At 41.9% G+C, this 18,103-nt stretch overlaps 1 protein-coding gene across 1 annotated transcript in view; it reads left to right on the forward strand.

Annotated features, from left to right (window-relative positions):
* fto (FTO alpha-ketoglutarate dependent dioxygenase) overlaps positions 1-18,103 on the forward strand; it is a 113,316-nt gene that overhangs the window by 36,843 nt on the left and 58,370 nt on the right. The window contains exon 8 of the mRNA XM_033983944.2: positions 8,308-8,432. Coding sequence (XP_033839835.1) covers positions 8,308-8,432 — 125 coding nt within the window. The remainder of the gene's footprint in view (positions 1-8,307; positions 8,433-18,103) is intronic.

Here is an 18,103-nt window from a genome sequence, read left to right on the forward strand (position 1 = left end):
CCCCCACGAATGATGTGCGTAATACCCCAACTCCTTCACTAATTCGTCACAATCACTTGAGTGACAAACGCATTAAAACCTTCTTTGTAAACACCAAGGAGATAAACTAGGTTAATCCTGAAGGAAAGACACTGTAAAATTGTTTGATGCTTGATAGTCCCTGAATAAAAGGGCTGGTGATAAAGAGATGTTCGTAACAACAGGTTTGTAAACAGGTGGAACAGAAAGAGATAAGAAAAGGATCAGCATCTCATTTGAATGTTGTTTAGTAATAACTTTTAATGGTTTCTGAAATATTATGAAAAAAAAAAGTTAATTACATTGAGCTGTTTGATTTTGTGGTTTGGCCTACTTGCACCTGTCATGGTTCTAATCACTTAATGGCACCTTGCACAGCTATAACTGTGGTCATGAGTAGTTTTGATGGATTTGACAACATCAGAATAGACACTGTAAATCCCTCCTTTAATACATACTGTACTTGATAATTTACAGGGCAGCTTTGTGTTCTAGGGCGTGTTGTGAACTCGCACTCATCTTTTCACATCAATACAATGTCAACAGTACTAGTTTGCATTTCATAAAGCATGTTTTAAATGCTTTAACTGATTTCATGTTTAGTCTCCGCCCTCATTTCGAACAAAGTAGTTAGCAAAATAATCTTTACAAATCCAGGAACTGTGTTAAACTTCCTGCAATTAGTCATTAAATTGGAATAATTCATGCATCCAATGAATGAACAGTAATGAAGTGTAGAAAGAACAGTAAGTATGCTAAAGCGTACTTTAATAAGCTCTCACCCTTCAATCTAATAAACTTATAGGTCAAATTGGATCTGGAACAGTAATGATTGCCAAGTGTCAATACACCCTGACTGATAGGATTAGCATATAAGCAGAATGAAGTTATAAAATAAAATGAAGCGTGTTTAGGCTTCGTTGTGGTGAAGCAAGTGAGCATCCTTGCAGACACACTTCCACTCTTCCTTTCCTTAGATAGTGCATCTGATGGGTGGTGTTAAATGGGTGAGATGTAGGACAGTGTAATTAACGCTAGTCCTTTAGCAAACTCCGCCTTGTTCCGCTGGGAGTGCCAGATATAGCGCTCATTAATTCCTATTTGTGTGTAATGAGAGGGTCATGTTGGATGTAATAAATGGCTCTTTTATTTGGGCGAGAGCTGCAGGGCGGCATCCTCTCCTGGCTAACAGTCTCATAAACACCTCTTAGCAGCACTCATCAGACTCCCTGGGTGGGGAGCGCTCACGCAGGGGGGGACACTACACTGTTAATGTAGTGGAAGTCAGGTGTGCTTTGAGACTCAAGGGCTATTTATTCTTCGCTAACTTCAGATGACAACAGTAATAACAGGGCTTAATCACCATTCTCAGATGATTCACATCTTAACTAAAATAATTGCTTGGGTTCCTTATTGCATAACCCCCGGATTCAAAGACACATAACAACCCATTAGCATTGCCACATTTACAATCTCAGTGTACTCTATACTGTCATAAGCATATGGCATCACCTTTTCTCATTTTTATTGCACAAGTTATGTGAATTCTCTACAGCTTAGATAAAAGGTAGAAAACGCACACACAAATGGATTTCATAATAATATACACTTTGTAACTTGAACTTAGACATAGTACATAGTTCCACCGGTAAATCTCAAATCCCTCCTCTACACATAGCAGTTATTTGAGCCAGTGAATTCTGATGTTAATGTTATGTTACTATACTGAACACATTGTCTTCTGACTTCATTCGATGTTATTTATTGGTCAATCTTCAGTTTTTACTTTGCCACTTTCTTTTTTCATATTTGCTTAATGGCAAAATCTTACACACCTCTCAGCATATGGCAGCAATATCATTCTTCTAAAACAACATTTCCCTTTGTAGATTGAAAAGCATTTTTATTGGTTTAGCATTTTTGTCGTGTGGCACGGTGTGCTAACTCCTGAAAGTCAAGTTTTTGGAGTGAAAAAGTACTGGCATTGGCCCAGTCAGCAAAAAGCTTTTAGTGGCAGGAGAGTGAGACCCAGATCACTATCTGTGATCAGGCTTGAATCTCGACTCGCTTTTCATAAACTGAGGCAGTGAAAGGGCCTCAGAAAGGTGCTTGGGTGTCACGCCCATCACAAACATGTCTGTCCGCTCCGTCTTCATTGTCCTGAATTAGGCAAAAGAGCCTCTCAAAGCTCCCTGTGATGGATGGTGGTGCATTCATGCCAGAGCTTGGAGAGGTCTGCTCAGGTTTATTTTATATATAAATCCCATGACCCAGCCAACTGCAGGGCTAATGCAGTCTAAGAACGTACTAACCCAATCTACACTCTTCATGCTTGGACAGGGTCAAAAGCTTTTACGAGGAATTGGCCAGTGAATCCTTATGTGATATTTGTGAGCCTATTGGACTACCATCCAACAACAGATTTGCCTTTTCTTCTCACCACCAAAGGGAATCCCAACAAAGGCCTTTGACTTCTGCTTCATTTGACCCTCTGGAAAGCATATTTTCCTTCTATCTAGCTTGTATTCTGGCCAGAAGATGGAGTGCCATCAGGGCCCATAGAAAGCATCCCTGCCCACTTGAGTTGTTACAATACCTTCAAACAAAATCACTTGTCAGGAGTCTTCCCTTTTTGGGAGTGTCCTGGCCCCTCCACTCCTTTGTCACTTCAGCTATGTTACTCTGATGTTGCAGACACATTTTTCTAATGTTTTACACTCCATATAATCTGCTTTGCGTGCTGAAGCCCATTTTAGTGGTTGACATAATTGATGGGGCTCGTGACCTTGCAAGGGTCAAGCTGGCAGCAAAAGGCCTACATTTGTATCACCACGGAGATGACGAGAGCACATTAACCTAAACACAGCACATAGAGGGACCAATCTGTACGTCTTTGTAAGAAACTTGAAGTCATTTGTTTATTTTCTGCACATTATTGATCTCGAGACATCCTTGTAGCAGACTTTATAGATTTTATAGCCCATTTACAGCAGCCATAACTAATGTTATGCCGGTAATTAATACTGTAAAAATTTCAGCATGAAATATTTTTATTGACTTTTTATGACACTTATGGTAAAAGACATGCTGTAAAAACATTTGTAATGGACCCTTAAATTGGAGCTTACAAAGGGTTAGTCAAAGGAATGCGCAAAGGAAGTATTGCGTGCGAGATACAATGTCTTTAGTTTCAAATTGCCCAAAAGGATTAAATTATTAACTGGTAAAGACATTTATAATTGTATGGCTGCAGTCAAGGTGGAAAAGCAAACACACACACTTATATATAAACACATTTTATGATTCCATGTGTGATGTCAGAAGTGAAAGCTGTCTGGGTCTATTTCTTCTAGGGCTAATATATTTTTTGCTGCAGCTTTGAGTCCCCCCACTGAAGCAAAGTAACTTGGAACACTAATACATTGTTCCAGACTGAAAGTAGTCCTGACACAATCATAGCTCCCCAGTTGTTTATATCACTGAGCAGAAACTATCCATTACCTCCAGCATAGTGTGCCTTTTTTCTAATCCTGGTCAAACTCATATTGGTTTCTTGTATTAGAAGTGAGTCCGAGGTGAGACAGAGTTTGGCAAACTTTACAGAGCAATGGAACTGGCAGAACATTTACAAGAGAAACTGGTGAAGGTTGAATACCACATATTAATATGATTAAATTGTCTTCACTTCTCTATCTTAGTGAAGATATAGTTCTTCTGACTAGTACTTTCAGATTGATAATGGCTTCTGGATGGTTAGCTGAAACTTCTCAACTTAAAGCGGCACTGTGCATTTTAACTGGTTTCCATGGATATTAGTACATCATTACATGACTAGAATGTTCAACAGTATGACATTAAACTTTACTACCTTTGCTTAATTCAGTAACAGGTGTGTTATTGCCTAAAATACAAAAAAATATGCATTCTTCTAAGGGGCGCCTCTCCACAGATATGACTTATAACTAGGCTTGAAGGAATTACCTGCTCGTTTCAATGAAGACAGTGTAAATGCAATACAATACAGAGGAACATTCCAGATATCTACTTGGAGAAAAGCAGGTGGCGGACCATTCACCAGAGAAATTACATGGTGCAAAATTAAAAAAAAATCATCCAAATGACTTCCTTTGATCATTTATCTTAAACTTTGGTGGTTTCCAGAAGCTAAAAGCATTAAATTAAGGTACTATATGCACTTCTGGCCAACAGGAACCGTCAGGCTTTCAGCGAGGTAAAAAAGTACCAACTTGGAACAGGCCAAATTACCACCGTCCAGTGGTCAGATTGTTTACCACACCCTTTTTTGGCAACATCATATAAAGCACTGAAATAAGTCATTGGTGGTAAAATGCTTTATAAGGTGAGGTAAATTTGGCATTGGTCTATGATTGCTGCCTCCAGTCTGTGTAAGTGAGTGCCAGAGAGCTTAAGAGTGCTCTGGGCCCACCAAACGTCCCAGTCTGAAGTCAGCGCAGGCATTTCATGGGGTGTTAACTGTTTCTGAGACACTCTGGTGGGCAGCTCGTAGCTCCATTTATGGAGTGTAAAACTTCAACTTCTGCATCCTTTTTTAACCTTCTGCCTTTGAGCTCATTCTTCTGCTGTTATGTGATCGGTGTGACAGCTATTCGGTAAAGTTTCATGTGATGTGCAGTGAATCGCAAAGAGTAAGCATCGCAGGCTCTTCCAGTGTTGAATGAGTGACATGTAGTTGTGTGATTGAATGGACAGATGCTTGTTGGTGTTAAGATACAGTGCTGGCTCGAGGTGTTAGTGAGACGCCCCGGGCTGCCTTCGAGCCAGTCTTCACTTTTGGAAGGCAGTCATCAGTCCGACTCTCCACCAGGCAAAATAGCCCTCAGCCGAGGTGAATTCTTGTTTACCTGCGCTGCCTATGCACAGCACACTGCTGGAAATGTTAACATGACCTGTGTGCTGGAGATGACATTTGGTAAACATGCAATATGCAATGACCCTGTCTAAAAATGCAATAGCACAATAACAATATTCTAATGCCCTGCTTGCAGTTTTGGTCTGTGTCTTGCTTTTGGGAATATTGCATTTGCAGCTAAAAGAGATGACATATTATAACTATATCACAAAATAATATAAAATTTATATAATTTTTAATATATGACAAAAATATATGATGTATTTCTTATATACAGCAAAGAAAATGTTGTATAGCTTGTTTTTCTTTTTGTTTGTTTTGTTTTTACCCTGTAGTGAATCCAGGATCTTTTAAATATTATTCAAATTCTGCTCAGTACTCACACAAAGTAACCAACAATCCCACAACTAATGAAAATCCAAACACAACCCCCTTTGTGGATGTAATAAATTTACAAAAAATCAATTTATTACAAGGCCTTCTTGAGGTCCTCTTTGTCCCCTTCCTCACCTCTGCAGCTAAGGTCAGAGGGACATCTGTGGTCAGCACGCGATGAGAGAGGAGTAGGCCGCAGACAGCTATTGTCATCAAGGTGTAAATAAATGGAAAAAAGGAGCCTGATTAGTAATAACACAGGCTCAGAGATAAAGGGCTGTGATGTGGACGAGGCATGGCCTGACCAGTAAACAACCAGTGGGGAGTCGAAAAGGCCTGGGGATCAGCCCCAGGCTAAACCTGAAGGATTCTCTCAGCACCAGCTCTTTAAACAGAAGGTCATACACACGGTCTGAACACACACGCATATGGGATGTTTGGTGTGAATATTCTCACAACACTACTTTCAAAGGATTCTGTTTTCTCCAACACACAAAACACTTATTGTTTTCTGATCGTCACTAATAAATAAATGATTCCTGCTGCATATTTGACTTTTTAAAGTTTTTTTTTTCTTATTTGATAATTCTGTTATTGTCTGTTATTGAAAATTGTGCTATTGTCTTGGATCTGCTCTATGCTGTTATATTGATTGGACAGCACAAGTGTTACAGCTGGTCCAGTGTTGCCCAGAGCACAATACAGCAGTACTGGGCCGCCAAATAGATTCAACATTTTGTCAAGAAGTTCTGAAGAAGGCACCTGGAAACTCTTGTGTTTTAGGAAGTGTAACACTCTTCACCGTTTTTGATATCTTTCTCTGTACCAAACCAAAGCCTCTTTATGCTAGCATTATGCCATCTTCAACCATGAAATATGACAATATTCCTGTGTCTCTATTGTCTTAACACGGTTAACCCAAATGTCCAGACCACCAAAAATCCAACAGTGCAGGGCACCGTCATTAAGAGGCACAAAAGTCATTGACTTTGGTCCATGTTGAATGTGGAGCAGTAGGCCGTCCACACCAGTTACACAGCTAGCATGGCAGCTCTCTCAGACCGAGCTGGTGCTATACACTCAACACACTTTCTGCTACTTCCTAAGCCTGTCAGTCACCCAGAGAGGATGGAGTTTGATCTAAAGCGAAAGCTACAGTTCTCATAGGGAGTGTATCCTGCCCTGCTTCCTCCTGGTCACTGTAATCTTTGGTGTCTCCTCAGAGTCAGGTGTAATCAGTCACACGCTGCCACATATTTTTTACATTTCCTGTGTGTGCTGGTGGAAGTAAGCATATTACTCTGTCTGCAAATCAGACCGCTCTCCTTTAAAAACACACACAGCCAATCAGACTTATCTTCACATGAATTAAGACAGACAGGTGGATTGTCAGAGAAAGAGATTTAAAAAGAGGAAGAAGAAATGAAGATCGCCTTACACTGTGTATTTTTTCTCTGTTTTGAAATAGCGTGCATGGGAGGAGGGGGGATGCAGCGCCAGGGTGGGTGACTGTTAATGGCGAGAAATGAACGTTCTTGACTGGTGGTTGTGACAGGAAGAGACTGCTCTTAACAAGGCGTCAGAGTCCGTCATAGCTCCACATCCATCACTCCTCAGATGCATGCAGCCAGAAGGAGGAGGGGTGCATTTAAGGATATTCAGAGGGAGAGAGCCTGTGTGAAGGGCGGAGGAGAAGACGAAGACAGAGACGGCGAGGGGGAAAAGAGGGATTTGAGGGCGGCTGACAGCGTTGCATTTAATTTGGACTGCCAGAGCCTTTTTCATTTGACTTCCTCTCAACAGCTTATAGAGGCTGGGGAGGACTGGAGGGTAGGGTTTGCCAGGATGTCTCAGATTAGGGCTGATGTGCCACGTCACACTTTAAGCCGGCCTGTAATTCATGTTCAACAGGGGGATACTCACACATTACACCGCGCTGTGCAGGACGTGATTAATTGACTCACACTCTAATATTTGGTAATTTGCCCGTCCGCTGATGTGAAACTGACTTTATACTAGACTTACTGTATGTCGCCGTCCCAGGGATGTTATAATAGTCTCCGAGCAGGGAAATCTTCAAAATGCAGATAGAAACTCATGGATGGCAGTTACTGTTGGCATGAGAGCTGAGTGACTAGCTCTCTTCTCTCACAGCTAAAGGCTCACAGATTCTTGGTTCAGGTAAGGGCTTCTCTCTGCGTGTTCATCCATCATCTTTAAACATGTAAATTAGGCTTATCCTTCTGCTAGGTACTCATGATAGCGTTGGGATGAATACTATGACCATGTTTTTAGTTACAAAATATTAAATACCTGCATTAAAATGTATTCCGTTTCAAAAGAAAAATTGGGTGACGGTAGCTCAGTTGATCTACTGATTCGAAGGTTGGCGGTTCGAATCCCGCTCTCAACATAAACATCATTGGTAGAGTGGCGGTCCAATTCCAGCTCCTACATATGAATGCTGTCGTTGTGTCATTGAGCAATGCACTTGACCCACCGTGCCTTCAGTATCTGCGTGCACTGGTGTATGAGTGTTTGTGTGCACAGGTGAGTAGTTCCTTGATGTAAAGCCTCAAGGTGGAAAAGCACTATACAAAAATGTGACCATTTACCAGTGCCCCAATGTTTTCCTTTGAATAACTGTATTCTGAACACAAACATCAATATACTGAATATATATTTTTGTTACATGTGTTCATTTACTTCACCATTCTTGAGAAAACCTGTCGCTCTCGATTTGAAGATGGGTCCCCTGGCACTGTACCATGAGCACCAGCAGTTCCTGGCACTAACCACTCACTCGCTAACTAGACTGGGAAGATATCAAGACCTGAACTGTTGTGGTTGTGATGTACCTGTGTGACCCCTCGTCATTTCAAAAGTTGTCAGACTCACTCAAACTGACATATCCATTAATTTCAGCTGGCTCCTAATGTTTATGATATTGTCCAACATGTATCAAGATGGCATCTTAAAACACATTTTTAACCACAAATTTTCATTTTATGATTTTTTTTTAGACAAAGCTGTTTCTGGCGATGGTAGAGGATGATGGAAGAGCAGAGGACAACCGGAGGGACATGGCGGAAACCTTACTGTCGGCCTTGACAGACAGACACCAGCAAAGACAGACATGGAGAGACAGGTAACACATTGTACCAGCTACTCTTCCTTCCACTGAACATCCTGTACTTTATTGTTTAACAGACATGAAACTATAACAGCTACACTTTTAGACCTCACCCCAGCTCTGCTCAAAAAATGAAAAGTCACATGAAGAAAGTTAAAGGTGCATATGTAACTTTTCTGGTGGATGGTCTGCTATCTGCTTGCCCCCATAGAGATTATATTGCTTTGCCTGGAATATTCTGCTGTTTGGCACTAAATATAGCAATCCAGCATTTATTCCATTACAAGTGTTTTATAGATAGATAGATAGATAGATAGATAGATAGATAGACAGATAGACAGATAGACAGATAGACAGGGTTAGGCAAAACAACAATATCTCCTTGGAGAGAAGCAGGTGGCCAATCTACAGCAGAAAAGTTTCATAGTGCAAGGTTTATAGTTTCAACAGTAACACTGTCCATTTTACTGTTCTTGACACCTGACTTTGTATGGACACTACAAATACCGTTATCAGTTGGTGTAATCCCTCATTATTGCACAAGATCTTTAAATCAACTTTATTGTTGGTGTGATGCAGTCTTACTGAAAATACTGGTATGCTTTGGCCTGCTTTGTGTTTGTTTGTGGTCCATGGGCCTGGCAGCTATCACAGCTATCACAAAGACACGTGTGTTTTGGATAAGCATGGTCACTTCCTTCCTCCCTGATAAGGACTGAGAGGGCAAAGATGAGAACATAAGCCATCCATGCAGATAAAGTAAGGCGGGCCTCACACTAACATTCTGTGTTATTTTAGCTGTTCTTTCTCTCATCAGCTCTGCTTCAGCTCCAGAAGAAAAGTCACAAAATGAAATGTATGTAAATCCACATGTTTCACTATCAACAGTTTTGACCTCTGTGTCACATATGCTCACATTGTACAAGGGAGAAAGCTGCAAGTGATTAGGGCAGAATGGAGTCTTCTCTTGGACGTACGTGTTATTGTTTTGTTCCATGGCGCCCCTCTGTTCTCACCCTCGGCTGACCCCGGTGCAGTCCAGCCAGATGAGTCTTGTAAACACTGTTTTTCCACATACCTTGCTTTGCTGTGTGGATGTCCTCCACCACTTCAGCTCTGATGTAGGCCTAGCCCTGATAGTACATTCCAGCTCCAGGTGCTGAAAGCTACAAACCATTGCACCCTATAGACATACACCCTCCTGCTATCTTCCACCACCCACAATGCAATGGTACCACCTACTAGACATGTTTAACCAGAGATGGAGCAGAGCCCTCCCTTAGATGCTCCGATGTTCAGAGGAAATGCTGAGTTTGTCAACGGGCAGACAGACCTTTACCCTATCAGCAGTGAAAGACTGATTAGATTAGTTTGGGAGGGGGGCAAATGTCTCACACAATGTGTTTGAACTCCAGCTGCTCCCAATATCTCCCCTCTCCTTTAAACACACACAAAATGTCTGGCCAAGCCTCCAGCGTCCCTTCTCACAAAGAAGCAAGGGTCATACTGTCAAGTGGCTGTCAACAGATAGCATTAAACAAAACTAAACACATGGCGCTATGTAATGTTAAGTGAGACACACTGATATTGATTGGATGTATTCAACAGATGATGAGGATTGATCTGAAACTAAGAGAAATATAATGTCTTAGTTGTTTAGTCAGTTTGTGGTTAGTGATGTTGTTTGCATAAAAGGATTTGTTTGGATTATAGGCAATAATATATGGCTGAATTTAATTTGTGTTTCATTTAACTTCAGTGAAATGCATCTAATCCTTTATTTTCATAAAAGCTCTCGAAAAACAAATTAATTTGCTGATTCATTTTCTCCCTTTTTATAACCGGCATCCTAATTAGGTTTCCTTCCAATATGCAACAGGCAAGCTTTTATCATTATACACTCTCTTTTCTATGGTCCTCATTCCACACATAATACTCGCAAAAGCGTGGAAAATAAAAAATAAAGGACGCATGATTGATGACTCTAGCTTGCGGCACATAAACATAAACAAGCAGCACTGATTGATTACATTTCTAGCTGACTTTTGTTTCTTAAACACCGGTTAAAGCTGTGCACTGGAACGTGGCTCTGCCTGCTGCTGCTCCTACCTCTGGGGCATTTTAACACTAGCAAGAGCACAGAAGAGAAGAGAAATTGGACCTGTTGACCAGTGTTTTTTTCACTCTGACTTATAGGCACTCAGAGTGAATGATGCTGCGACTCCCCTGCACGCTGCAGCAGTCCATTCATTCAGTCCAACAAAGTTATGAGAGCTTTTTTATTCTTATGAGCTTTTCTGGTAACTGGGTTTTCCCGATGCACAACGCACAGTCTTTGATAGATGCTGCCCTCTGTGTCCCTTCGGTATACGCCTCGTGAGTACCATGGAAATAGATGAATTATTATGTGTTTGGAGATTGGTCTATTGCGGAGTTAAGCCACATAGTGTAGACTGAGGAGAGCAGCACAACCACCAGGGAACAGACGGTCCATAGCTTTTGTTTTGCATATAAAATATGCATAACATGAATTTTACTTTATACTTATTATATACCTGATACTCTGCATGTATCAAATCTAAAAAATTTCAAAAACTGCTAGACTCACTAATAAATGTGAACCCACTCAGATGCAACATGGTTCTGTGTGTGATGCATTTTACTTTGCAGAGAAACGTGTTGTTGAGTTGACCTTATTCTGACATTAACCAGTGAAGCGGCCCCTGCACTGACCATCTAAAAAGCCCCAAAAAAGCTTTGTCACAGGCGGCGAGCAAACACTGAAGGGAACAGCTGTGAGTTTTGTACTGACCATGCAAACTGCTGTAGGCTTTGTAAGGTCATTATATGATAATGAAAATCATTACAGAATTACATGGGGGTTTAGGACATGAGAGCAGTGGGAAGGGGAGGGGATGGCCACATTGGGTTTGATAAATGGACTGTGAAGGTGCCCATCTGGCCCTCTATGGCTTTTTCTTCCTGCTCTTTTATCCACTCCTGTCCTTTACTACCCCTCTTTCATTCCTCTCTTCTGTTCTCTCGTGGATGGGTTTTGAAAAGCGGGCAGACCTGTAGTGAAAGATTAACAGAGTGCAAACCCGGCTCACCTCTGTGGAGGAGAAAAGAGGAGGGGGCAGACTGAGATGTTTATGACCCAAAGCGGGGCTTTGTGCCTGGCTGGCCTGAGTCTGTCTTCCCATCTCTCAATGTGGGCTGGTAGGAGAGTAGGCAGCTATTGACCCCTTGGCTTAGCAAATGGTTGGACACCTTGGGGATGTGTGATTCAAGATCTATAGGTATCATTAGGAAGAGTGCAGATTTTAAGTTTTAAAGGGTATAGAGCTTGTGAAATATATATCAAGCCGATTTGATAAATGATACAAGATTCACAAAAATAAACTCAAAAGTTGGTATTTGAAGTATAAGAATGCTCTGTCAGATCAGCCTCTCTATTAAGGAAGCTTTTCTTGCTCCAAATGGCTAAGCATTAGTCTGATTGCTTTTTAAAGATCTTTCTCATTTGCTAATTGTCCTTCACTTTCGTAGCAGTGTCTCTTGAATAGTTGTACACTGGCTGCATGTGTCATGCTACATCTGTTGCCTCTGTTTATGACTTTTTCCAGCTTGTTGTGACTTAGTGAAGGCTTTATCCCAAGACAAAGACAACATCAGCTGACATGGCAGACTGAGCCCTTGGACAGGGAGTCAACAGTTGCACTCATCACTCAACTGTCCAGCCTGACCTTTGACCTGCCTGGCCTCTCTCCCAGCCCGCCTGGCCTTTATGCTTCCTTCTATTGTCATCCTTTCTCGTCCTCACCTGGACAGGGCACTGTTGCACAAAAGACCCAGGCTGTCATCAAAACCCAGGGTCAGCAAAGGCCAGTGCAGGCCAGCATGTTTAGGCTGAAGCTTGTATTACCAAGAATGACCTCACCAATGCTGTCAACCACCAGTTGCACCCCTGTGGAGATGCATAGAGACGCACAGAAAAAGAGAGGGACCTTGCATTTCATTCTGGGGGTGGTGATCATTCTTTTGTGTTGTCTCTGACAGACCCCACCCCCATTCCAACACATGGGTGTACCCAGAAGTTAGTGGACAAAAGGGGTCAGCTGTCCCAGATGGGACGGGAAAGATTGTCAGCGTCATGTTGTCGATGTAATGCTCAAATATAGACAAAGCACAGCCTTGTTTAATGTGACCTCCAAATCACAACCAATGAGCTCCTCTCATTGATGGCCATCATTTTCAGCTCTGGGTTCAGTCCTGACCTGGTTTCTCACCAACTGTTACCCTGTCAGTAAATGGGAGAATACATTGGCTGGTCATCTTATGCATTCTGTGGGCTCTGGCGCATAGTTTTTGGAGTGGTACGAGGTAAAAATCTATGTGTTTTAATAATGTTAGCTTGCAAGTGTCTCTCTGCCTGTTATCATAAACCCGCATGATGCAGGTGGGCAGGAGGTGGGTATGTGCGCTGTAAGATGTAACCTGAGGTGACTGGTTCATCAGATCTCTCAGGCAGTGGCCCCACATTTGCCTCATCATCACCCCACAACAGTCACTCTGTGTTTTGGAAGCAAAGTCCGCTTGCCGTGGCCTGCATTGTCTGCCAATATTTGCTTGCTGTGCCCTTGTTTCTCTTACCTCAGGGCTTGTTCATGAAAGTGCTAGAAACACCTGTGTGGTAGCTGGGACTTTTGTCATTTATGTTTTTCCGGTACCACCATTTTAACAACCATCAACATCAGAGTGTTTACCCAGTGCAGGACTCAGGACAAGAAAACAAATAAGGACATGTAATCTGTCTCTTTGATCGCTGGCCAGCTTGTAATTAGCCGAAGTTCAGTGGTTAGCCTTAGACAGTGTCGTCTAATTTGTCTGTCTTTATCTCAAACATGTCTGTGTGGTCCTGCGACGTGTTCCACAGTGCAGTTAGATAGCCTGTGGCCTGGGTGTTTGTGAGGTGTGTGTTTGTGTCTTCTTGATTATAAATTATGAATAGCTCTCTCATGCATCCACCCCTGTTTAGCAATCAGTCAGTTATGCATGACATTCCCTGACCTCAGACGTACCTCACAGCTGCTGTGTCCTCTTTGCTTCTACGCTGGAACATACATCCGGCTATGTCTTTTCTGCAGGAATGCACTTTGGACAAGACAAACGATTACACTTTTACTTTACCTTACACTTACAGCTCTAACGAGTTGTTCCCATGTAAATACTCACTTCTGCCTTGTTTGGTTCTCAGCATGTCAGTAATTAACCACTGAGGTACAAGCTCTTTCTCGTTTTGTGGTTGGGTGTGGGAATGAGAGGCTGGCACAAATCAGTATCACATTCACTGTTAAACTTTCTCATTTTCCTTAAGTGAGTCACCACTGCATCCTATTGGTTACAGGTTTTAATAGATACTTTTTATGATTTCACAGTAAGGCCTTGTCAGGGCCACATGGCACTGAGGAGAAAAATAGTGTCATTAAATGTCCCGCAGACATTTAAACACACTTGTTGCATTGACAGATGCCCATTAAATGGTGGCTTTCTTAATATGGAAACATGATTTGTGTTTGGAAAAACATTATGGCTCCAAGTTTGGGCCTGTTTTACTGGTAAGTCATGAAACCAGGGACATTCTTTCTGGTCAAGCTGACATCCCAGTGTGCTGATTGGGTGGATGTGGATGCATGATTGAGTTGATGTGTGACAAGCATTACAACTGCAGAGAGAGGGCACACAGAATAGGTCCTGCCGATAGACATTTCACATCTTTACAAATAGTGTAGTCAAATGCAGTCACTTTCCATCGATATGTTTATTTTGTATTTATTTATTTGGTTGGGACAATGCATGTTAATGAACAGGCATGATTCCACATGAAAGTACACACTGGATTATAGCCAAAGGCTATATATGTCCTGTGTGTAAAACTGATTAATGTATATATGGGATATTGGTATTTTGGGTCTACACAATGTTGTATATTTGTGTATATTTGCATGCAGTCTCTAAACTGTTTCCTCTGTGATCTTTCATACACAGCACCTGGTACCAGCTACACTCTCTTAACCTCTGCCTAGCCCACTTCAGATATTACACGCATCTTCCTCTTGCTCTTGTGTTAATTATAATCTACGCCACTACAACACTTAATTTTATAGCCAGCATATTGTCTTTTCAACGCTGGCAGGTAGGTCATAAATTATCCTGAAGGTGAGAATGGAAGTTGGAGGAGATAGTTATGAAAATTTCATCTGTCTGCCGTAGTGGCCGCAGCTGCTCCTGTCACCGGGCTTGTGCAGGAATGGGAATTACACTCAGTCAGTGTGTGTGGGGGTGTGTGTGTGGGGGTGTGGGGGTGTGCGCGTGCGTACGCATTGTACTATGCATATGGTACAGGAACATGTGTGAGTACTTACAGTGTGCTTGTATATACAGCTCATCATTGTGTATGGTGACATTCATTTTGTGTGCCCCTTGCGAGTCACCGGGCCCCTGTGTACCGCTACTTGGCCAGGTAAGACCCACCTGTCAGTGTAGGGAACATCTCTGGTCCTTTCTGTCACCCTCGGGCCCTCAGCTCTGCCCCGAAGCAGGAAGAACCAGGAGGGGGGAAATACTCACAGGGCGGTCCCCAAGCTGTCTCTGTTCATTACTGCTACAGAAATGGGACGTGGCCGGCAGGTGGCCAGACCTTTAGCTGCTACCTACTGCGATCATCTGCTACTCCGCTCGGCAGCTGTGCGGGTGGGTGGATGTTCAACTGAAAAAGCGCGAGAACTAACTTATGAACTTAAGCGTGTGCATTTTTTTATATTTGACCCAGGAGTTAGACTGAATATGTGTCAGATTATTACCATAAAGTGGTGGGCCTTAGTGTCTTTAAGATGCCATGCTATATACAAATGAAGAATAGAATAGCAAAAGGTCTGCCGTAGTGCTACTGTGGCACTTTCACATCCGACTGCTTTTCCGGATGTCAATTAGTAAGACAGAAAAACACACTAAACCCTCCAGACCCTTCCTCGTCCTCCTCAATCTCTAGTTTTCCTCAAAAATTCTATTAGGGCCAAAGTCCATAGCTGTTAATTACAAGTCTAACTAGCTTGTGTTCTGACGAATGGGATGGTTTCAGCAGTGCTATGGGATAAAAAGAATATCAGCGTTTTTCACTTCCCTGTACAAAGACTGTGTGTGAAATGGGTCATCAATCCCATAGTGATAAATGTCTGCTGGAGTAATGACTCTCTTATCGGTGCAGGATTACTGCAGATATTTGTAATTAGTGTAGCCACACAAGTCCCAGACAGATGTTTTTAGGCGGCGCTGCATTGAAAGCCTGGTATGGAACTTCCATGGAATAATAGTGAGAGTTAGAGCTTTTGTACTGCTCTAGATGTGATGTCTGAGCTGCCATTATACACGACTATTAGACATTTCTTTATTGTAGATCCTCATGTAGTGTTCAGGCAATCCTACAATCCTGCTCCTTCACCTTTAGCCCTAGAGGTAGCCACTTCTTTGCCACGGGGAGTGAACGGTTCACTTTTAACTTCGATTCCTTCCAATTTGGGCAAAGAAACACCAGCCGCCCTGAAGTTTCTTTTCCAGATCTCATGAAATCACAATGCGATGTATTCAGCCTGCGGTGTAGCTCTATTCACAATGCAGTTTGACATTATGAAGCCCTGCTCCCCTCTGTGTTCACAGTGTATCCATATAGGCGGACACGGGCACGCCTGTGCATTAATAAACATGTCTTGGTTTGGTCACTCATTACTTTGGCTAAACTGTGTCAGAAATATGTTTTGTTTCTTTTTCCTTCTCTTACTTTTTTGCTCTATATTTTCCAATCTATGAATTCAAATAACCCGTGGGTTTCATGCTGAAGCTGTTTTTGGTCAGCTGTATTGTTATCTCACATATTCAGTCACCCGCAGTGTCCTAGCCTAAGTCTACTTGCATTCACAGTCTGTTCTCCAGTGACAGACGTGTAAGCAGATGCAGCCAGAACTGGTAATGGCAGGTGATTATAAGTGGCACACGTGCCAAACTAATTAAACCCCTGGGTTGACAGCAGCATTTGGTAGCACTGGCATTTGGCATCCTGGCATTAGAATAATTGTAGCAGCATATTTCAGATGCAAGACTGCAGCTAACAACATCATTTATTGTAGATAATGCAACACAGGCTTGAGTAAACTCAGGTAAGAGGTTGGATACATTGCACATCCCCTTTGGCTTTTTAATTTATTTTTGTGTAAATATTTTAGACATTAAGCTCAATAAATGTCTTAATTTTCTGTAAACTACAGACAGTTGAAGAACTAACAGTTAGTATGGCCCACGTTCTTCTCATGTCCATTGTCCGGTCAAAGCACATTGTTTAAGACAAGGGCAGTGGGATGTTTTTAAGTCGCTTCTCCCGCTGGAGGCTATGACTGCGTGTGCCCCCTGGAGAGGTGAGACCTGTGCATGGAGGCCAAAGACAGCGCACCTGCACACACTCTATACATCACACCTGGATGATCAGATCTAAATTCCAACATACCTGTTGTTCTGTGGAAACTAGTCTGCCTGTACCTGACTGACAGTTTCATGTGATTAGTTGTGCGGTGGCTGGCCCAGGTGCAGTCTGTGTGTCAAAGTGTGTACATTCTGCCAATATGATGTTACATGAGATTGTGTTTGAGTATGTGGGGTGTTCCATTCATTTTATTTATTGGCATGTAGTTTATCACGATCATCTTTTAATTTATAAATATTTTCGTACTGTAAATTATGTTGTGATTGTTCATAACTTCCAATCCTTGTGGTATCATCTTCCTAAAGTAATATACTTTTCAGGTTTTGTTGTGAATGCATATTTGTTATGGTGTTAATCTAGTAAAGAGAGAAGTGAAAATCACCTCCTCAAAGGCACCAGCAAGTGGCCTATGGCGGCTGATATCTGAGGCTTAGTGGCTCCTCATTATGTTGTATTGCAGGCTGATTAAAACAGTTGACTTGTTCTGTTTGTGTGTAAGTGTGTGCCCATCTGTGCCAGCGTATGTGTGAAAGAGTCGGCCTTTAGGCGGCTGCGGCGTGTTATCTGTTTTTTCAGCCTTGTCATACTAATTACAGTCCATATTTACTTACATTGGCTCTTTGTTTAGTGCCCTCGATAGGCATCTGTGAGCCTCTGCCTGGGTTCTTCTCATTAACAAACTGATGAAATGTGATAGGTCTATCTAATGATGATACTGAGAGCTTTCAGAAAAAGAGGTCATGATACAAATGTTGTCAGCTTTTTGCTACCAAAAGAATTATGTTCGTGTTATCAGTGACTCTGTAATTGCTGTTTACTAGAGTCGGCTGGTGGGGAACATACTGATTTCTCCTAAATTAATGGAAAAGCACAACAGATTGAAACATGATTACAAATTTCATTTTAACTCCATTTTGAATTGTCACAGTTAAGGTTATGCAATATGACACATGGAGTATAACGTGCACATGGCAATTGTATAAAACAATCCTTAACACTGAATTTTCTGTAATTATCATATTACTATAATTACAATAACTACTATTTTCTCCAGGATTTAATACAGATACTCTCACTCTCTACTTTACTTAAAAAAAAACAACAAAAAAAAAACACCCTCTCATTTGGTTGGTTGACTTACAATAAAAAGACA

The sequence above is a fragment of the Periophthalmus magnuspinnatus genome, chromosome 3 (assembly GCF_009829125.3).
Source record: "Periophthalmus magnuspinnatus isolate fPerMag1 chromosome 3, fPerMag1.2.pri, whole genome shotgun sequence".
NCBI lineage: Eukaryota > Metazoa > Chordata > Actinopteri > Gobiiformes > Gobiidae > Periophthalmus > Periophthalmus magnuspinnatus.